This window comes from Petaurus breviceps, unplaced genomic scaffold (genome assembly GCF_028583685.1).
Source record: "Petaurus breviceps papuanus isolate PSGF00001 unplaced genomic scaffold, PetGlider_PUasm1.0 90895, whole genome shotgun sequence".
Taxonomy (NCBI): domain Eukaryota; kingdom Metazoa; phylum Chordata; class Mammalia; order Diprotodontia; family Petauridae; genus Petaurus; species Petaurus breviceps.
This window is the reverse complement of record NW_027187372.1, coordinates 32,211,394-32,233,109: the sequence shown is the minus strand read 5'-3', so window position 1 is coordinate 32,233,109 and position 21,716 is coordinate 32,211,394. Positions and strand designations below refer to the sequence as shown.

Sequence of the window (21,716 nt, the reverse complement as noted above, 5' to 3'; positions counted from 1 at the left end):
CTACTTCCTGGCCAAAGTATCTGCCCTCTCCAGAACTTTTCATCTTCCAGAGGCCCATCATTCAAAGATGATTTTGTTTTTCATCAATTTTTAGGTCCACACACAGCAAGACAAAGTGAAGGCAGGAAAATCAGGAGTCCCAACAAACTCCCCACCTCCCCTGTAATAGTTATAGCCTACATTGATAGAGCATTTTACATTCCCCATTTCATTTGACCTTTGAAACAACTCCGAGAAGCAGATTCTATCAGTATTTTTGTTCCCAGTTTACAAATGAGAAGATGCATTGAGGTTCGGTGGTTTGCCAAAGGTAACTCTATTAGTAAGTAAACGGCAAAGATGGGACCCTTTGTGTCTTCAAATCCAGTGCCCCTTCCATCGTGCTGCTTTTCATTATTATTTCTGGGCTCATCCCAGCCCTTCAAATTTGTCTACCATATTATGCTTTTCAAAATCACAGTCTTATTGGATTTACACAAGATCCCCATAAGAGAAATAGTGCTTTAAGAGCTTCAGGAACTCTAAAGACTCTTCAGCAAGGAACCATAGGAATCCATATCCCAACATCTCTTCTCAGTAGCCAGTTCTTTGATTTGACAAGTATTGACTAGGCATCGTCAAGGACACATATAGCCTGCAGAACTTAGGATGCAAACCTCAAATACATATTCTTAGTCCCTAGAGAAATTCTATCTAGTCTAATAGAAGAAATTAATGATAGTTGTAACTATAAAATTGTATTAATTTATTGACGGAAAGGGGTAAGTTTGATCCTAGGAAGTCTCCCTAGAAGAAGGGGTCTCCTCCCTGGGCTGGCCTGAGAGTCCTAGCCTTGGGGCAACTTTCTTCTCTCTCCTCACAGTGTGTCTGGGTTGTGAGTTTCCTCTCCTCCTTTTTCCTCGGACTGCCCTATGGTGTAGCAGTGGGTGTCTCCTTCTCTGTCCTAATCGTTGTCTTCCAGACCCAATTGTGAGTATGCTATGACCAGCGCTGAGCTATCCCTCAAATTTCCCTCCTACTAAGGTCATCCTTGGGGTAACTGATGCCTCTATGGTGTCCATCACTAATGCCTGTATTGGACATAGCCAGTTCCTTTCCTCTTACCAAGAGCAGGGGCCTCCATGGCTCAAGACTGGAGGGGTTACCCAGGGCCATTGCAAGACCTGGTCCAACATATGTTAGCAAAAGGCATTGACATAGGGTGCATGAGGAACCCTATCTAAACTCATTCCTCAGGGAAAATATGTTACCACTGACCATCCCAGAAGACACAGTTAATAGCCCTTGGATTCTAAAGAAAATCGAGAATAAAGGGTCAGAACGGTATAGAAAATTATCAGAACTAAGAAAAGGAGTCTGGCGAATAGGATAACCCTTCCAACACAGCTCAGACATACCCATACCCTGAGGAGGCCCAAACATCGACCGGAGTGCCCAGGGGTTTAGATTTCTTTCCTACCTCTAGAAAAGCTATAAGCATTTTATTTACCCCACCCCCAAGCAATGTTGTACCAGCTAGCACCAGTCCCACAAGCTGGGAAGGGAAGAGTAGCTACTAAGCCTCAAGAAAACCTTCTTTTATTTAACAACTCTGAACCAGAAAGTCCTGCTGCTGGTACCACATACGCATTATGACCTTGTGCATGTCCCCATATCTTCAACCCCTCTTTGGGAAAATCTGTCTGGAGTAAATGGCTTCCTGCCCCCACCCCCTAGTTACTCTCTTCTCCTAGACTATACATCACCATGTAATTCAGCCTAGACAGAACCCACACCTCAAGACCAGGAAGGAGGTATTTTCCTCTCTTGCCCTTCTTCTGGTCTTAGCAGCATCCTTTGAATTCTATATTGAGTGATTGTTCTCATTTGTTTTTCTTTTTGCCTTCCTTATCCAGTCGTAACGGCTCTGCTCTGGCCCCCGTCAGCGGTACAGATATCTATGTGAACCCTAAGACCTACAATGGGGTAAGTTGCAGTCTCCTCCTCCCATTTCTTAATACTCCTTCTCCCTGGTCTCATCTCCTCCTAAGTCAAGAAGTTAAAAAAAAAATAATACAAAGACACTTCTGCCTCCTAAGCCCAGTCTCTTTGTGGCAGGTCCAGGAAGTAGAAGGAATTAAAATCCTGACTTACTGCTCTCCACTCTACTTCGCCAACTCGGAAATCTTCAGACAGAAGGTCATTTCCAAGGTACAGTGCAGTCCCCTTGAACCTGGAGAGAAGTTCTCTGGAACGGTGCTGGACTGGGGCAGGGAATGAGAGAGATAAAGAAGGTACAGCTCAATGTAGTGACTGGTCCTCTCCCCATAGATAGGTGTGGACCCCCAGAAAGTGTTCCTGGCCAAGCAGAAATACCTAAAGAACCAGGAGAAGGGGCGCAAGATGCCCACAAAACAGAGGAAATCCCTATTCTTAAAAAACAAGGTGAGCTGAATCGAAGACAACAATCTATTCATGCACACATATACCTCATCAGCTCTCGCTCTCTCTCTCTCTCTCTCTCTCTCTCTCTCTCTCTCTCTCTCTCTCTCTCTCCCTTCCCCTTTCCCTTTCTTTCTCCCTCCCTCACCCACCCCACTCTGTCTCTCTGCTATATTATATTAATAATCCAACTATGTGGAGCTAAAGCTGGGGTTCTTGACCTTGGGGTTTTTTATATTATGATCAATTTATTTTAATATGATTTGTTTCCTGTGTACTCCTATTTCTTTTATGTATTTAAACATGTGATTCTGAGAAGGGGTCTATAAGTTTCACCAGACTGAAAAAAGGACACAAAAAAAGGCCAAGAAAGAACTCTGATCTTGAGAAGTGGATTTCTCTAGCTGGGTTGTCTAAGGCAAGTTAGATCCTGCAAGGGTCCACTCTAAACTATCCCCCTATCCTTGCCTCCAGACTGTCTCCCTGCAGGAACTCCAGCAAGACTTTGAAGTTGTTTCCCCCACTGATACCAACAACAATCAGACAGCCGCCAATGGGACTGGGGTCTCCTATATCACCTTCAGCCCAGAGACCCCCACACCCTCCAAAGATGAGCCACCAGCCCACTTCACACCACCTAATGAACCTGAGGACACTCTGGCCAGTGCCCCACCCTTCATTTCCTTCCACACCATTATCCTGGACATGAGTGGGGTCAGCTTCGTTGATCTTATGGGCATCAAAGCATTGGCAAAGGTAAAGCCTAAATGGAAACAGAAGAGAGACAACCCCCCCCCAAGCCCTCTTTTTCTTCCTAACACCTTTGCTAAGTTCCCTAGTTTGGAGAAATTGAATCAATGTTAAAGGTTCCCCCAGGGAAAGGAGCAAAGCAGAACACTCCTTCACTTCTTTAAATCTGCTCAAGGTGAGCAGTCTCCCTAGAATAAACTAAACAAAGAACACCTCTCCAGAAGCCTCACCTCTTGGCAAAGAACTCAGATCTCTGTACCTGCCTTCTAGAAAAAGGGTAGATGGTATCCTGTTTCCCCCACCCCTCTAAGGCTCTAAAATCCATCAAAGAGGATTTGGCCATACTTGCTTACTGCTGTCCCCATCCATCCCTAGACTGACCACTGGAGCAGTGGGTAGATTCTGGTCATTAAACTGAGAAATCAAGGAATGTAGTAATTCAGCTCTCCTTTCCACAATCCAAATGGGCAGGTCAGAGGAGAATTGCTGGAAGCTTATCTTCTTCTGATAGCGTGTCTAACTACCTCTTCAAGATCAAAGTCAGGGGTAAACCATAGAGGTGACTGGGGGGAGGAGAGGGTCTGTGGAGAAGCTTAGCTGGGGGAGGAGGAGGGAGGGAGGAGAGATGGTCATATAACCAAAGACTTCCTGCAATAAATTGGTCCTTTAAGTATCTTGTCATAGGGAAAACTTTTCTGCCTATCTCAGGCCATAGGATCACAGTACTGAGATTTGGAAAGGCCTTTAAAGAGATCACTGGATACACAGGCCCCCTCTGTACCCTCCAGTGAGCCTGAGGATCTCCTGGCCAATGCCCCACCTATCAATCTCCCTCATAATATCATCCAGAACATGGAGAGGTCTAGAAAGAGACCCTAAAGGCCTAACCCCTTCATTTTTGTTTTGTTTTGTGGCCTTTTTGGAGGGGGGAGGGTAGGGCACTAGGGTTAAGTGACTTGCCCAAGGTCACACTGCTAGTTTTGTGTGTGTGTGTCAAGTGTCTGAGGCCGGATCCGAACCCAGGTCCTCCTGACTCCAGGGCCGGTGCTCTACTCACTGCGCCACCTAGCCGCCCTCTAACCCCTTCACTTTACAGATGGGGACATTCTTAGTCACATAGGTAGTAACCAACAGAGTCAGTATCAAACCTAGGTCCTCTGACTCCAAATCCAGTGTTCTTTTCACTAAAACATACCACCTCATCCCTCATCCTGCCCTCTAAGTAGAATGGGAGAATCAAAATAACCAAGGCCCTCCTGATCCCTGTCCATGTATAGCCTTGGGGACAAAACTTGCCTTCTCTGAGTCTTTCCTTTGGTGAGAGAGGGAGAATTACGCTTCCACGCTCCCCAAGGGTCAGTGAGGAGGAAGACCCAAGGGGCTATCATTACCCTGAAGTACCGATCTAATGGTCAGAGCCAAGATTCCATCCTGCTTTCCAAAGCTCTCAGTCAGCTCTCCAAGGAGAAGTAGTGTATGCCTGCTGCTATTTTTAACCTTGGCTACACCCAGACTTTGGTGTGACTGACTTGTTCAGCTTTACTTGAAGTATGGTTTGTGGGTCACCTGTGGGACACACTCAGAACATTCTTCTCCTTTTGTCTCTCTCTCTCCCCTTGCTCCCCCTCTCCTTCCCTGACCCAACCCTTCTGGCCCCAGCTCTCCTCCACCTATGAGAAGATTGGTGTGAAGGTCTTCTTGGTGAATATTCAAGGTAAGAAGAGGGTGACGTTCAGGGGCATGGTGCAAGGGGCTAGGCAGGGAGAACAGAGCCACCAGGTTGTCTTTAGGTTATTACCTACCTGGAAAGCATCCAGGAAAAATGAGAAAGCGATCAAATTATAGAAACATCCCAGGAACAGTAATGTCAGAGTAAGGGCTAGGTTTGGAACAATGCCAAAAGTGATCATAGAAACAGTTCCCATCAGCAGAGAGGAAGAGAGAGAGAAGGGTGGGGGAGGGAGAGAGAGGACAAGAGAGAAAGACAATCAGTCAACAAGCAGTTATTAATCACTAAGTGCCAAGTACTTTACAAAACACTGGAGATGCAAAGGAAAAAGCAAAACAGGAACTTCTATTCTAATGAGAGAAAGACCTCGTACAAAAAATAGATTCAAGATAGATACAAAGCAGTTACAAGGTCGTTATTTGTCCTTGGTTCTTGAAGAGGACCATGATATCAGGGATGTGATGACTTGCAAGTGAATTGGATTTAAGTGGGGCTGGACTGTGCAGAGTCAACAGCCTCACTCTCTCCTCCTGAGCCATCTGGATGCAGGGACAAGACATAGATCAAGAGACTAGAAATGTCCCAGGATGCAGTGGGAGATCTTGTCTGAAGCAACACCCATTCAATGATTAAGACTAGGTAAGAAATGAGGCCAAAAAAAAATGGCCTCTTTTATCTAGTCAAAAAAAAAAAAAATCAATCTGGGAGGGGAAGACCCTCAGGGTTTCTGGCCAAAACGGAAACAATTGCTATTTACATTCACTCTGAGGCAATAAGAAACCAAACAATGACCAAGGGGGGCTTGGCCTAGGACCTATTGCTGGCCAATGAGTGAGAGTCTGAGTGACTTAGGTTTAAGGCATTGTCCTTAAAAAAGAAATCTAGCCTGTAAACCCCAAGATATCTTAAAAGGTTTCAGCAATCAAAATTTATATTCCTTCAGGCAGAGTACTCACAGATAAGAGTATGATTCCCTATATGGATGAAGGGAGGGAGAAGAGGGAAAGGAGGGATAGAAGAGAGAGGAAGGAAGGAAGGAAGGAAGGAAGGAAGGAAGGAAGGAAGGAAGGAAGGAAGGAAGGAAGGAAGGAAGGAAGGAAGGAAGGAAGGAAGGGAGGGAGGGAAGAAGGGAGGGAGGGAGGGAGGAAAGGAGGGAGGAAGAGAGAGAGGGAGGGAAGGAAGGGAGGAAGGGAGGGAGGGAGGAAAGGAGGGAGGAAGAGAGGGAGGGAGGGAAGGAAAGAAGGAAGGAAGGAAGGAAGGAAGGAAGGAAGGAAGGAAGGAAGGAAGGAAGGAAGGAAGGAAGGAAGGAAGGAAGGAAGGAAGGAAGGAAAGAAGGAAGGAAGGAAGGAGCTGTGTTGCCCAACTGGAACTGGCCAGTGGGGCAGCTACATTCTTGAAGGACCATGACATCAGGAAAGTGATGTCATGACGTGCAAGTGAATTGGATCTAAGTGAGGAAGGGCTGTTACAAGGTAAGCCTAGCATAGAGGACTAGCATATGGGAGGGCCCAGGAAAGACCCCTGTATATGCTGGTCCTTGAGAGGAACCCAAAAGGAAGCCAGGGCTTCTCAGAGATAGTAGTAGTAAGAAAGGAGAGCATTCTGAGGGTCTCAGGGATACCATCAATCAAGCAATTAAAATTTATTAAGCACTTATTCTGTGCCAGGAACTTTGCTAAGCTCTGGGGGTACAAAAAGAGACAAAAGACAGACCCTGCCCTCCAGAAGCTTACAATCTAATGGATACTATGAGCATTTATTTAAAGCACAGGACTCCCTCCCCCCCCAACAAGGAAGTTTTGACATCTTTGGGCATAACCACCAAAGGTGATGATTCCTCACTGTTTAAACTGTTTGTTTTCGCTGTCTCAAGCTTTTCCATATGTTCTTAACGCCCTCTGCTGTTCAAACTAGTATTGCAACATTACAAGTGAGAAGTTTGATTCCCAAGGCTTAAGATGATAATTATTCATTTATACAGTGCCTTAAATTTTGCAAAGCTCTCTCTCTCTCTTCACAGCAAGGTTCTGAGGTAGGTAACCCAAGCCTTACATCACAGATGAGACAAGAAAGGCTCTTAAACATAACTTTTCTCTCCTCCCTTTCTCCATCTACTTCTCCCTTAACCCCTTCTGCCCCAGTCTGCTGAGGCAGGTATCTCTTTGACAGATAATGTTTTTCTCCTTTCTAGCCCAAGTGTACAATGACATTCATCATGGAGGTGTCTTTGAAGACGGGACCCTAGAACAAAGTCACATATTTCCCAGCATCCATGATGCCGTCCTTTTTGCCCAAGCCAACAGCAGAACAGTGGTCACAGGACAAGCCTTAGGAGAGGTATGGTCCCAGACACTGAGTACCCGTGTGGGAGCTGGAGGAGGGAAAGGGGGTACACTGACTTAGTGAATAATAATAAAAGGGATGCCTTCTCTGTCCTCGCCAGTAACCAAAGTAGGATTGTAAAATATTAGAGCTAGAAAGGAACCTTGGAAGTTGTCTAGTCCAACACATTTCACAAATGAAAAAGCTGAGACCCAGAGAGGAAATGTGCCCTTTTCCTCTCTTCCATTCTTCCCAGGAGGGCCTCACCCTCCAGAAAAAGGTACGAGGAAAAGGCTGGAGAGAAGAGTCAGAGAACTTAAGAGCAAGGCAACATCATTGGAAACACTCAGGCAGTTTTTTTCTCTTTATTTTTTAATTAAATTTTTTTTTCAATCAACAAAAACCTACCTTCCCTCTCTGTCTCTCCCACTTCAACCTGCTACCTTGGAAAGAGAAAGAAAGAAAGAAAAACAAAAACCCTGTCATAAACATGTATAATCAAGCAAAACAAATTCCCTCATTTGACCATGTCAAAAAAAAATTCTCTCAATTAGCACTGAGTACATCTCCTGTCTGTTAGGAGGTGGGCAGCACATTTCATCATGAACCCTTCGGAATCATGCCAATTAGTCACTTTCCCAAGTTGCACCAGACAACAGCTTATACCCCTGTAGTCAAGTCAATAAATAATATTAAGTGCCTACTAGTGCTAAGCATGGTGCTAACTGATAGGGACATAAAGAAAGGTAAAGAACAATCCTGTTTTTAAGGAGATCGAAGTCTAATGGAAGAGACAATGTGAAAACAATTATGTACAAGCAAGCCATATTCAGGATAAAAGTGGAGACAATCAGTAGAGGTTGTGCCAGCACTTGATGGTGTACAAAGGACTTTTCTTACATGAGCTCATGAGATAGTTAGTATCAGGATTGATTTCTCCATTTCCCAGATAAGGAAACTGAAGTTCAGAGAAGTTAAGTGGTTTGCCCAGAGTCACACAGCACCAGAGTTTAAATTCAAATCTTCAGCAAGATCTTTCTACTTGCTGTCACAGGGGACCAGGACCCTTGGTCAAGTCATTGCTGTTTAGTCATTTTTTTCAGTTATGTCCAACTCTTCATGACCTCTTTTCGGGGTTTTCTTGGCAAAGAAACTGGAGTGGTTTGCCATTTCCTTCTCCAACTCATTTTACAAATGAGGAAATGGAGGCAAACAGGGTTAAATGACTTGGCTGGGGTCACACAGCTAGTAAGAGTCTGAGGTTGGATTTGAACTCAGGTCTTCCCTGACTCCAGGATTGGTGTTTTATCTACTGCATCATCTAGCTGCCCCATTGGGTCAAGAAAAACCTTCAAATAATTACAGATTCACTTGTTGGTGCTCTATAGAGAAGGAAAACTCCACAAGCGGGGAGAAGGAGAAGCAGGCTTGGTTCAGATAGGGGAAAAGATTCCTCCCCTTTAATTTTGACTTTAAGCAGATCACTCAGAGAATGGCATGCATTTGAGAATGAGACTGCATGCATATGAAAATCAACACCACTAAAAAATCCAGAATGTTGGGGAGATTGGTGGGGTAGGGATAACCTTTCTCAATATGCCCAAGGCTCCATGCCCAAGGCTGTCTTCAAGCTATTCTCTGATCCCCCTCCCCACTCAGCCCTTATCCTCAGCCCCTGGGCCTTACTTTTGCTTCAAATGTCAATACCACTGCTCCTGCCTTCTTCAGATCTAAGAAAGCGCTAATCTGGCCTTAGAACAACTATTTGCTTTTTGCCTTAAGAGATGGGTGAAGGTGAAACCATCTGTAATCACATTGAAAAGCTGCATAGGGAAATAAATAGGGCTTTTGGCTCTTACCCTAAGGATGGCAAAGGGAAAGGGAAAGAGGGAGGTACAGAAACAGGCTTAGCAAGAGTTAGGCTGGCTATCCTACGACAACTTGGCATCTCCAACCTGGTGAGCTTTTGTTCCTGGTCAGAGGGAGGTGGATTTTCTCCCTAAAATAAAATACCCTTCTGGGTAATGAAGTGGGGCCAATTGTGTCTGTGGAAAGAGGGCTGAATTTTGGGTCAGAAAGCCTAGGTTTAAGTCCCTACCTGGCAACTCACTACAGGTATATCCTAGGAAGAGGGAAAGGAAAACAAACATAAAACATATATATATGGCCTACTATATGTGCCAGGCACTGGGTTAAGCACTTTACAGATGTTATAGCTCTGGGAGGCAGTTGCTACTGTTACCCCCATTTTACAGGAGAAGAAACTAAGGCAAAGAAAGATTAAATGACTTGTCCAAGATCATCCAACTAGCTAGCGGCCGAGGAGAGATTTGAATTCAGGTCTTCCTGACTCCAGGCCCAGAGCTTTTTCCACTGAACCAGCTGTCCCTTGAGCAAATTACAACCACTCTAGGCCTCAGTTTCCTTGTCTACAAAATAAGGAGGTGGTATTAGATGCACTCATTCATTCAACAAACATTTATTAAACACTTACATTGTGCATGTAGAATGCTGGACACTTCCTGGTAAGAAGAGCGTTAGAGAACTGCACAACATGGGAGGACTGAGGGGGAAGGTCATTGCTGACAGAAGGGATCAGAGACTTAAGCTCTAAATCCCTTGATCCTCATGATCACTTCATGCCAGTAACACAGCCCATGGAGGAAGGCAGGCCTGTCCGCATGACTGATGACGGAGGAGGAGGAAGGCAAGGAAGGGTGTGTGTTACTCCATAGTTTGGGGGGAAGTAAAAGGAAGATTATATTGCGAGAAAGAGCGGCTATGTGGGAGGGGGCATATCATAAGTGACCGGAGAATAGGCAGGACACTGACTTCGGTCAGGACGCCAGCCTGCCTTGAGGCTCAGCTTCAATCCCATCCCACACCGGCTTCCTTCCTTCCTCACAGGCTCCAGTAAACACTGAACTTTCTATGTATGATTCAGACGATGGTGCATCTAGCTGCCGTGATCTGGAACAGGTGAGCTGGGAGTGTGGTTGGGGGAGGGAAGAGGATTATACAGATGTCCCTCAGAAATAAGATTCCCAATCTGCAGCCATGGTAGGGAGGGAAGAGGGAGGTCAAGGAGGGGTTTTGGTCATAGACAAGAATTCTCATTCTCATCTTGTAATAATGGATCTTCATTTCTACCCATCCCTGCTTTCCATATCAAACCATCAATGTTTATTAAGCACTACCTCTATGCCAAGCACTGGGATGCAAGGACAAATGACACGGTACCTGCCCTCAAAGAGCTTATGTTCTATCAGGAGAGACAACAGTCAGTCAGTCAACAGACATTGTTTCAAAAAGCATACTCTGTGCAATGCACTGTGCTAAGTGCTGGGGATACAAAGAAAGACCCCAAAAAAACCCTCTTCAGGGAGTACATATTCTAATGATGGAGAAGATATGAAAATAACTTGGAGTGTTGCAGCTATATAGAGAGTATATGAAGGTGATCTGCAGGGGTTAGGCATTAGCAGCTTGGGGGACTAGGAAGGGCCTGGCAGAAAGTGGGACTGGAGCCAGGCCTAGAAGCTTCCTTCTAAGCTAGGGGTATTAAGATGCTGAAGGAAAAGGGCAAAGCATTTCAGGTATGAGGAATGAGCAGGGCAAAGTCATGAAGATGGGAAATGGAAGTAGAGGGTCAGGTGTATAAATTGGCATATATGTATCTGGGAAGAGAGGAGAGAGGGGGAGAGAGAGAAGGGAAAAAGAGGAAAGAGAAAAAGAAGCAAGAGAGAGAGGAGAGATGAGAGAAAAAAGATGAGAGAAAAGGGGAGGCAAGGAGAGCGAGAGAGAGAGAGAATACACAGTAATCTTGAGATAAAGATTCCGTAGCAGCTCAGGGATTGGGGAAAATTCTATGTCTACCATAACAGGACACTTTCAAGTCAGTTTTCTGAGAAAAAGAAAACACTCATACGAAAGCTCCAACTATGAAAACAAATCATGGTGATGGGCTTAAAGGAAATAAAATAGTGGGTTTAGAAGAAATCCCATTTCTTCTTACTCCTATTTCCCTCCCCTTTGTGCTTGTTTTCTATGGGATTTTGTGGCTAGACAGGGCTTTGAGCCTGTGTGCTTAGGAGTGCAAACTCTGGGCTTAGAAATGGGAAGGAAAGAAATCAAGGCAGCAGAAAAGGTGGTCTAATCCCCCAAATTCCTCAAAGGTCAGAATCATGCAGAGATGCTTCTCTTGATTTTATAGGTGAAGAAAACTGACACGCAGAGATGTGCTGGTGTCAAAGTCATTAACCTAAACTTGTGAAAGAAGATAAAGTTCATGCTACTGCCTTCCCAGTTTGTTTGCTGTTGCTTCTCAACCCTTATGACTCTGACCCCAACCCTCAGGGTCCATGCTCAGTCTCAGCCCACTCTCCTGACCAACAAGCCTAATGCCCTTTCCTTTCTGTCTCCCCTACAGGAGATATTTGGAAGCATGTTCCACTCTGAGACTCTAACAGCCCTGTGAGGCTTCAGCAGGAACCTTTGCCATCTCCAGCATCTCCCATTTCCCAGGACCTTCCAAGAAGGAGCGTCTAACCCTCTGAGCCTAGGATTGTGTCAGAGACTGACCTCCAGAGGCATGGCTGGGTGCAAGAAAGCACATACACCAAGCTTCCTGTCTTCACCTTCTCCATCCTCTTCCTCTTTCTCCTGCTTGGACCCTCCAGAAGGACCCAACCATTGCAGCACAGAGCTCTCAGGCCTGGCAGGAGCAAAGCCTTGGGGAGTCAACCTTCTCAGCCATCCCTCAGCTCTTCAGACTGATACTAAAAAGCCATCCACTGCTCTAGGCAGTTGGAAAGGTCCCTCAGCTTCCTAGACTTTAGAGTGAGCTAAGACAGAACGAAAAATGTAAAATTCTGACTTAAAGCCAAAGGCTGGAGACCTTGAAGCCAAGCCTACACCACCACACGTGGATACCAGTAGGTTCCAGGGTACCCAAGAGCACTGGGACTCAAGCCATGGAAGGGGGGAGATTTCTACACTGAATTTGACTAATACTTTGTGGCTTCATCTCCTTCTAGGACCAAATTCTGTCTCTGTCCACTGGCAATTTCTGTGCCTTCTTTCCCTCCTCTGGGGCCACTTTCACTGTCTTTCCTGAATTTAGCAGTCCATTTTCAGGGACTACATTCATTCCCTACATTGCCTCACATATGCCAAGGTCACTGCCCCTGGGCAATACCAGGGGCTAAAAACAGTTTCTCTTCCACCCTACACATGCCCCCTTAGAGACCTGAGTGCCCTTTTTGAGTACCATCCTGCATGCTGCGTGCCAAGAATGTGGAGTACTAAGCAGCAAAAACTCCAACAACAAATACACACAAAGTTCAGAGATCCGAATCTGTACATGAGACTGAGGGAGGCTGGTACCAACCTAGTACAACCTGGTACCAGGCTGGATTCCAGCAATGGCACCTGATGGTCCTTCAGATCCCATGGGCAAGGTGCTTTCTCTGCCTAAAGGAGCTGCAGCCTCCCTGAAACAACAGGGATCACTGTATCATTTTAACCCTTTCCATGTTTTCCACAACGATCACCTCCAGCAAAGCCAGAGTTTGCACCCTTCTAGGAAGCAAGTGGAGTAGCCTACCTGGGGGCTTGGAGCCAAAAGGCCACATTTTCTCCCCTTCTCTGGGAGATAGAATGCCCTCCAAGAACAAGGCACCCTTTCTGTGTGGCCCTGGACAAACCACTTACCTCTCAGGGCCTTGGGCAACTCCCCAGGATTATAAATTAGAGAGTAGGAATTGATCTTCATGGCTAGAAGGAGTTTCCCATGCCACTGAAACAAACTCTTCCTCTCCCTTCCCCCTACCCATATTGAACTGTAAACATATAAGCATATTACAACCCTGAGTATGGTGACCCAAGCCTGTGATCCCTGCTGCTGGGGGATCACTTGAACTTGGGAGTTCTGAGTGATAGCAGGCCAAGCAAATCAGTGTCAACACTGCCATGCACCAAGAGGGTGAGGTCCTGGAAGCAAGAACCTAAGGACGGGCGAACTGACCCAGGTTAGAAACACAGCACATCAAAATTTCCATGCAGATCAGTAGGGGCATCAACGATCAGGCCTATGTGTGGTCACTGCACTTTTAGCTTGGGTAGGATAGGTATATCCAGAGTCTCAAAAAAAAAATAGAATAGAGATAGGGATATAGGCCTACTAGAACATCTGGGGTCATTGCCTCATTTAGGGACAAACACTTCTAGCCAGAAGCCCTGTCCCTCATGGTGCCCCATAAACACAGCATTCCTGAACAGAGGAGATTGTCAACAAGAGGACCTATCCCACTGTCTCAGAAATGAAGAGGTGGCCATTGCTATTAGCCACTTTCACAAAGTTTCCATCGATGCCATCCAACCAATACCATGCAAAAGTCCCTCTGATTCTTCCTCTTGTCCCTCACTACCCCATCCCCCAAATTTCTCTCCATCGATGTTTTGCTTCAGTGAGCCCTGCTCCAAAAGGTTGGGCTGGCCCAGCCTGGAAGAAAAAACCAGTTGGATTTGACTGAAGGCTTCCCTTACCACCAAACATCAACCACATATGTCTTTACCATTGATTCACTGAAGCAGGAGTGTACATGTCCTTCTGTATCTATAGCCAATGAGCTAGAAAATATACTATTAGAGGAAAGAATGCTAGAATATACCCAGCACAACCTTGGGTCAGAGAGACTTGGTAGGAATCAGCTATACCATTATGCTGTTCAAAAAAATTAAACTCAGAAGGTAAAGGATGCTATTGTCTGAGGATTCATCATACCTCAAACTCAAAGTGCCAAATTCTCTGCACAGCACCTACTGCTCCCACCTCCCTGAAAGATCAATTAAAGTAATATTAGGATGAGCCTCTTCATTCCTAATCCAGAGACCTCCTAGAAACCGAGAGGATTTATCTAAGAATGAAGGTCCAGGACCACCACAAAGTAAATGGAAACTTCAAGAACCAAAACAGATGATTAATCCAGAATAATCTAGGGATATACAAGGAGGAAACAGGCCTTCCAGGCTTCTGGAGAGAGCTAAGTAACCTGCACCCTCAGACACATCTTATGGTGCTCAGCCAAGCCTCTCCAGCCACCTACCACCTTCAGTCAACGGTAAATGAAGCCAATGAAAAGCCTTCCTGCTGAGAAGAGAGCTATGCAGACAACTGTGAAGATTCCCTGAGTTAGAGCATTGGTGGCAAGAATGCAACCAAATTTCCACGGACAGTTCTTCTGGGAATGATTCAGAAAGAGAGAAGAGGGAAAAAAAGGAGCAATAATCCAGAATTTCAAAGCTTTTGAATGTTTCTATTGATACCAACCTGTGAGATGCTGCCCCTTCCCCTCCCTAGGCCTTGAGATCATAGATGTTTGTATAATTTATTTAATTTAATCAACATTCTTCTTTTGTTCTTTTTGGTAATAAATTTTTTTTAATGTGACCAAATGGACATAAATTAGATTGGTTTCCCTGGGAAAGGTGGATGCATGGACCACACTGGACCGAGATATGCTTTGCAAACCTTGAAGTGTTGTATAAATGGTAGAAAGGGTTTAAAAAAAAAAAGAGGCAGAGAGCCCTAATTACAAATTCTGTTACTTGGAGAAAATTCCCTTGAGTATGACTAGGAGAAAAGAAGAGACCACAGGACAGCCTCAAGGCTATTTATTTATTCCTGGAGAGACCTGCACCTTCCATCTTTGTTGCATATGGTATCCTATATGGTATTGGTCAGCCCCAGTTGTCTATCACCATATCAGCACAGCAGTAAGGAAGGCAAACCTTGGGAGAGGAATGTGGCAGCAGAGCACCCTTGGTGGGTGATGGCCCAAAAGTGGTTACCAATAATGCCAGAGATCATAAAGGACCACCATGGGGAAAGAATATGCAACTCATTTGTCTGTACCCTGGGAATAAACCCCATTGATCTTGTGTTAGTAACAGTTCAGTCCAGAAGAGTTGAACTTTCTTCTGACCTTCCTCCTAAACAGTAATGAATGGAACACTGAGCCAAATCAAGATACCTGATCCTGGTTCCAACCCACCTTGTGTGTGTGGCCTTAAGGAGGTCCCGCCATCTCTCTGGACTTCAAGGAGGGTTGTGACAAATGCTAATTGCTTGCATTTATATAATGTTTAGGAAATAATGCAGTGTTTTACATGCATTATCTCAATTGATCTTTATAACTCTGAGATGTTTAGAATAAGTGCTGCTCTTCCCATTTCACAGATGGGGAACAGATACTCAGAGAGGTTAAGAAATAGACCCATCACCTATCAAGTCAGTGGCAGATCCAGATCTTGTTCTGAGTAAGAATTAAGAGGAATATCTTAGAGTCACAGTCTTTACTCTTCCTTCCACTCTTGCTTCTTCCCTCATGGGTTGATGAGAATAAGTGAATGAAGGAGGAACAGAGCAAGTGGAAGGTGGCGGTGGAAAATCTCGGTCCTGTCATATAGCCATAGACAAACTATTGATTTCAGTCCTGTGCCATGTCAGCTTCCTGAGTCTGGTTAAAAACAAACAGGATTAGAGTTGTATTAATGTTATTTCTCTCAAAGCTGGCAGTACACAGGCATGGGAGCTGCAGTCCAGAATTGGGAAACCAATATGAAACTGAGCTCATTTGGGGGTTCAGGTGCCCAGTTTATATGCCCTTCCAACAGGGGCTGATGTCACCCCATCATCATTTTACCTCTGAACAGAGGAAATATCTCTTTTATCAGACTACCCTCAGAATTTGGGATCTAGACAAAAAAAATCTGTCTCCACCAAATCTTCCCTCCTTTTGATTAAATTACTTGCAAGTGTGGATGAGGTTTGAACAAGTTAAGAAAAGCCAATGCAGTCTCCTTATCAGTAATGTCCTTCTGAAGAAAAATGGAACTTTGGAAGAAGGAGATTGAGGGAAGCTCTGAATCTCATTTTTCACACTCAAGAAGGATAGGGCAAAGTAGTATATTACTAGATCAGTATAAAATCACCCCTTGCAACTAACATGTGGGGAAGAGGAATTAGATTAATTTTGCTTGGTTACAGGAGGCAGAATTAGGAACAAGGGGTAAAATTTACAAGGAGGCAGATTTCAGCTCCTAATAATCCTTCCTAACAATTTGAATAGTCTAAAATTGGAGCAGGCTTTTGCCAGAGTGGGGAGTTTCCCTGTCACTGGAAATGTTCCAGCAGAGGATGGGTGACACAAGTCCTTTGCAGGGATTTTTGTTCAAGGACTCCCTGACCTGAATCAAAGGTGTCACACACATGGCCAAAGGGGAATGAGGCCTACAATGCTCCCCAGTACTGCCAGAACCAGATTAAAATGTAATTGGGAAATATTTAATTTAGTAAATGAAAATATAATAAACAGTCAATAACATTACATTTTAAAATTAAGCTAATAAGCAGTGAGCAGGGATCCCTATGTACAGATTAGCAGTCCCCTTTTCTATTAGAGTTTGACACCACTAAACTAGATGATCCCACAGGTCCTCTGTTCCTCAATTCTAGGGGAAAATTAATTTTTAAAACCTGCCTGATTGATGACCCTGTCCAGGTATTGTCCTGGGCCCTTATGAGGTATTGATGTCATCTCCATAACCCAGCGCAAAATTCTCTTGACAAAATTAACCCCCATCACTACTTGTGTGGCCTTGGAGAAGACATTTCACAGTCTCTGGAGGTGATGGGTTTCCTCATCCATAAAATGAGGGGGCTGGATTAGATGAACCCTAAAGTGTCTTGTAGGTATAGATTTATGGTCCTATAAGGTGATACTCTCCTTCTAGGAAACCTAATCCCAATCTCCTTCATTACTCAGCAGCTCTCCAGGCTCTAGTTTCAATGTCTTTAACCTCCTTTTGAAATTCTGTTTCAAGGAGATTTATATTCAAGAGTATGAACTACTAGGGATCTTTATCAATTTGGTAGCAACGGATCAGCTAAGGTAAGGAATTTATGTTATCAACAAATTAATCCTGTCAATGAAATTTCACACTAGGTTAAGGAACTGTCAGCCCATACCTTAACAAAGGACAAAGTAGATGGCTGTACTTTGAAAGGCAAGAACCAATGGAGCAATAATTCAATTCCAATAAGCATTAAATTGCAGACAACAAAATTTCCCTCAAGCAATTTAGATTCTAGATTAGATTCGAATTGAAACAAATACATATATACAATACAATTTAAGGAAGAGAGAGTGGAAAAGATCAGGAAAGGCTTCCTATAGGATGTGTCACCTGAGCTGAACTTTAAATAAAGCTAAGGATCCCAAGAAGTGGAAGTGAAGTGAGATTTTATTCTAGGAATGAGTTACAGACTGTGCCAAAGTTCAGAGGCAAGAGATGGCATCCAAATGTTAGAATGCAAAAAGTGGGTCAGTTCTGCTGGAATGGAAAGTTTTTAAAGGAGATTAAATAAATCTGAAAAAAATGAGCTAGAGCCAGTCTATGAAAGCCTTAAGAAACTGAAGGACTTGCATTTTTTCTTAGAGGCAATTGAGATATTTAGAGAAGTGGAACAGTTAAACTTTTGCTTTAGGAAAATTATTTTGGCAGACACCTGGAGACCATCCTCCCATGTTGGAGAGGTGATAAACTGAAAACCAGAAATTAAATTAGGAAGCCATTGCAATTGTCCAGGCAAGAAGCTATGAGGGCCTGAAACAGAGTGGTGATCATGAAAGTTGAGAAAAGGGTGTAAGTTTTGTTGTAAAGAAAGAATCCTGTTCTTCTTTCACAACATGACTAATGTGGAAATATGCTTAACATGATTGTACATGTATAACTGTAATGCCAAGCAAAGGCAACTTCCCAAGGTTCAAAATACCAGCATAGGTGCTCTCCATTTTATTCAGTGAAAAATTAAGAACAGAGAAAAGCAAAATATAACATCATTCAAAATACAGCATTTACCAAGAGTAATTCAATCAAGTACTACCCCACCCCTGGACATTACATTCATTTAGTCCATCACAAAGCCCCTCTTCTCAAATGGAGATTAGTTTCCAATCATAAGTAAAGTACATTCATTTGTTCAATCACAGAGCACAAAAAAAGTCAAAAGTTCCCCACCCTTGGATCACAATTGAATCTACCCCAGAGTTACAACAAGCTTAAGCACAGCATTTAATACCCAAAGAGAGATTTTTTCTTCATCTTGACCCAAGGCAAGTTATCAGCGATCTTTGTTCCTGGGAAGACAAAGCTTAGCAAGGCCACAAGATACATCACCAGTGTCTTCATTAATTCATTCTCTGTCTCCAGAACAGTGCTAGGATCCTTGAAAACATTAGCAAAACCCCCTTCCAGGATTTCTGTAAACATACAACAAGAAAATCCTTCTTCAGGGCTTCTGAACCAACAGCAAGGTTCCAGAACCTCTGCAACAACAGCACTGTCCTCCACCAGTGAACAGAATTCACTCTCTGTCTGCAGAACAGTCTCAAGAGCTCTAAACCAACAGCAAGGTTCCAGGACCTCTGCAACAACAGCACTGTCTTTCACCAGTGAACAAATCTGGCAAAACAACATCAAAACAGACAGACAAAGTACCAGCATAACAGCCATGTCTCCTCTGTACTTGGCAGCTCTGGGTGGCAGCTCTCAAAAGTCTTGGGCAATTCAAACTGGCCCTCAGCAATCCTCTCTGTCTCTCTCTGCCTCCAAGATGCTGCTTCCAAAAAGTTCTTCTGCCTCTCTCTTTTCTTGTGTCTCTAAATTTTATATCACCAGCTCCTCCCCTTTCAGCACTCTCTTTTCACATCAACAAGTCCATCCCACAAGTGGGATTCACAAGCTCTGGGTTTTAACACAATCAATCCAAAAACCAAGCCAATGCAGGGGGATCTTTAAATTCCATTACTATTACAATAACCTATGTCAGATTGCTTGCTGTCTTGGGGAGGGGGGAGAGGATTGAGGAAGAAAAAATTGGAACTCAAAATTTTATAAAAGTGAATGTTGAAAACTATCTTTACATGTGTCAAACATTTATCAAAGCTTTGGTCCAAAGAAACAAACAGAATCAATTTCCCCCTTTACCAAAGGCTTGCTCAATAAACAAACAGAATGGGGTTCACTTTAAACAAAGGTTTACAACAAGAAACAAACAGAATCAGGCTGTAGTACATGCTTGTATGAGCATATTTATTCTCATTGAGCCAGAGAATCATGCATGCACGAGGGTAAGAAAATAATTCTGAACTCAGAGGTAGGCAAGCTGAAGAAGACCCTTTATACACTTAGAGAAATCCCAACTCAGGATGCCTATGTCAACCAAAATTATAATCTCCGTATGTGCTAACCATAATGTGGGAAAGAATTTTCTTTTAAAAAATAGTTAATTCATTTATTTTTAGTTTTTAACATTCACTTCCATAAGATTTTGAGTTCTTAATTTTCCCTGCCCCCCCCCAGATGGCATGCAATCTGATATAGGTTGGACTTATACATTCATATTAAACATATTTTCACATTAGTCATGATATAAAGACAAATTAGAACTAATGGGAGGAACCACGAGAAAGAAGAAACAAAACAGAACAACAAAAGAAAAGGAGAGCAAATAGTATGTTTCTATCTGCATTCAGTCTCCAAAGTTCTTTCTCTGGATTTGGATAGCATTTTCCATTGTGAGTCTTTTGGAGTTGTCTTAGATCTTTGCACTGCTGAGAAGAGCTGAGAAGTCAGTCATTGCACAATGTGGCTATTACTGTGTATAATGTTCTCCTGGTTTTGCTCATTTCACTCAGTATCAGTTTATATAAGTCTTAAGGATTTTCTTAATTGGACAGATTATAAATACAATAAGATAAGAGAAGTGTCAAAGTATTGACTGAAACTATAGTTCCAGGATGTCTGTGCTTCTTCTATCAATAGTATAACATAACATAAACATAATATAACATATTTTATGTGTCCATAAAATAACAAGATAAGAAAAGTTCCTTTATTCAAGATAGTGTCCAGTTCAAGGCACCTTGTCCTGGACAGTCACAAATAGAAGAATGCTCCTATCAGCTTCATCCAGCAATGTAGTTGCTGATACAGGAAGGGGCTTTTTGAGTTCACTCTGTGAGCAAAGTATGTCTGTTATGCCAAAGCATGTGAGGCATTATGGTAGGTTAAGCTCAGAGTGGGTCAAAGATGCCTTTCTTCTGATTGGCCAGTTCAGGTTTTAGGCCTTTCTCAGATGGGGGGGGGAGGGGGAATTCAGGCTGGTTTGGAGAGGCCCCTGGCAGGTTTACACATGTAATTGGGAAAAAAAATACTATTAAGGAAAAAATTAAAAAAAAAAGACTCATGATTGAGTAATTTGTCAGATACAGGGAGTGAAAGCAAATAGAGTCAAGGATAACTCTGAGTTTGCAAACCTGGATGATTGGAAGAACAGTGGTGCCCTCAGCAGAAGTAGGAAAGTTTGAAGGAGGAATACACAGGGAAAAATAATTAATAAGTTCTATGACAGTCCCACTTTACAAAGGAGGGAACAGAGACCCAGAAAGGTTGAGAGACAGGCCCATCACCTATCAAGTTAGTGGCAGATCCAGATCTCATTTTGAGTAAGAACTAAGAGGAATAAAGATCTTAGAGGGGCCTCACTTTGAGAAGTGTTGTGTGATTTGACCAGATGAGACTCTGGGCAGCCGTTGAGAGCCCCCAGCTTTGAAAAATCCAGATATTGATGCTTCCCTCTCTGGTAACTGTGATTTGGTATGGATGTATGGTTGGACAGTTGGAGACCTGTCTGCTTGAAATGTTTCTGTCTGTATACTCTGAAGTTCAGGATGCTGACCTTTTCCCCTTGAACTAGGTAAATGATATGTTTTATTGATTAAAGCAAAATTGTTAACCCATAAATTTTTTTAAATAAAGATCTTAGAGTCAGAGTCCCCATGTCCTTCCTTTCCTGCTCCTTCTCTCATAGATTGATGAAAGTGAGTGAATGAGGAGCAAGGAAAGGGAGAAAGGGAAATGAAATGTCTATGAGATATACAAGTGAACATGACCAAGAGACAATTAGTGAGACTGGAGCTCAGGAGAGAGAAGAGGACATGAATTTGAGAGTAATCTGTATAGAAATAATTTAACCTATAAAAGCTGATGAGATTACCAAGAAAAAAAAGGGATAAAAAGGGAAAAGAAGAGGGTCCAGGACAGATATTTGTGGTGTACCCATGACTGGAAGGCAGGACATGGATGATGACCTAGAAATGGAGACAGAAAAGAAGAAGAATCAGAAAAGAATGGGGTCATGAAAACTCAGATTAGAAGAAAAGGGACTAGGGAGGCTAGGAGGCTCAGTGAGTAAAGCACTGGCCCCAGAGTCAGGAGGACCAGAGTTCAGTTCTGGCCTCAGACACTTAACACCCACACAAAAAGACTAACCGGGTAACCTTGGGCAAGTTACTTAACCCCAAATGCCCTCCAAAAGGGGGGAAGAAGAAGAAGAAGAAGAAGAAGAAGAAGAAGAAGAAGAAGAAGA

General features: G+C 43.5%; 1 protein-coding gene and 1 long non-coding RNA gene across 3 annotated transcripts in view; one reads left to right on the top strand and one right to left on the bottom strand.

The window, feature by feature from the left end:
* The window catches only part of SLC26A9 (solute carrier family 26 member 9), a 78,727-nt gene extending 64,050 nt beyond the window's left edge, over window positions 1–14,677 (top strand). For both annotated transcript variants that reach the window (XM_069074700.1, XM_069074699.1), the window contains 9 exons: window positions 863–969; window positions 1,896–1,965; window positions 2,098–2,190; window positions 2,311–2,424; window positions 2,896–3,177; window positions 4,831–4,885; window positions 7,092–7,237; window positions 10,130–10,201; window positions 11,652–14,677. In XM_069074700.1, coding sequence (XP_068930801.1) covers window positions 863–969; window positions 1,896–1,965; window positions 2,098–2,190; window positions 2,311–2,424; window positions 2,896–3,177; window positions 4,831–4,885; window positions 7,092–7,237; window positions 10,130–10,201; window positions 11,652–11,699 — 987 coding nt within the window. In that variant the 3' untranslated portion in view covers window positions 11,700–14,677. The remainder of the gene's footprint in view (window positions 1–862; window positions 970–1,895; window positions 1,966–2,097; window positions 2,191–2,310; window positions 2,425–2,895; window positions 3,178–4,830; window positions 4,886–7,091; window positions 7,238–10,129; window positions 10,202–11,651) is intronic.
* LOC138151187 (uncharacterized) overlaps window positions 2,129–21,716 on the bottom strand; it is a 24,104-nt gene continuing 4,516 nt past the window's right edge. The window contains exon 3 of the long non-coding RNA XR_011165758.1: window positions 2,129–2,243. This is a non-coding gene — a long non-coding RNA (uncharacterized lncRNA). The remainder of the gene's footprint in view (window positions 2,244–21,716) is intronic.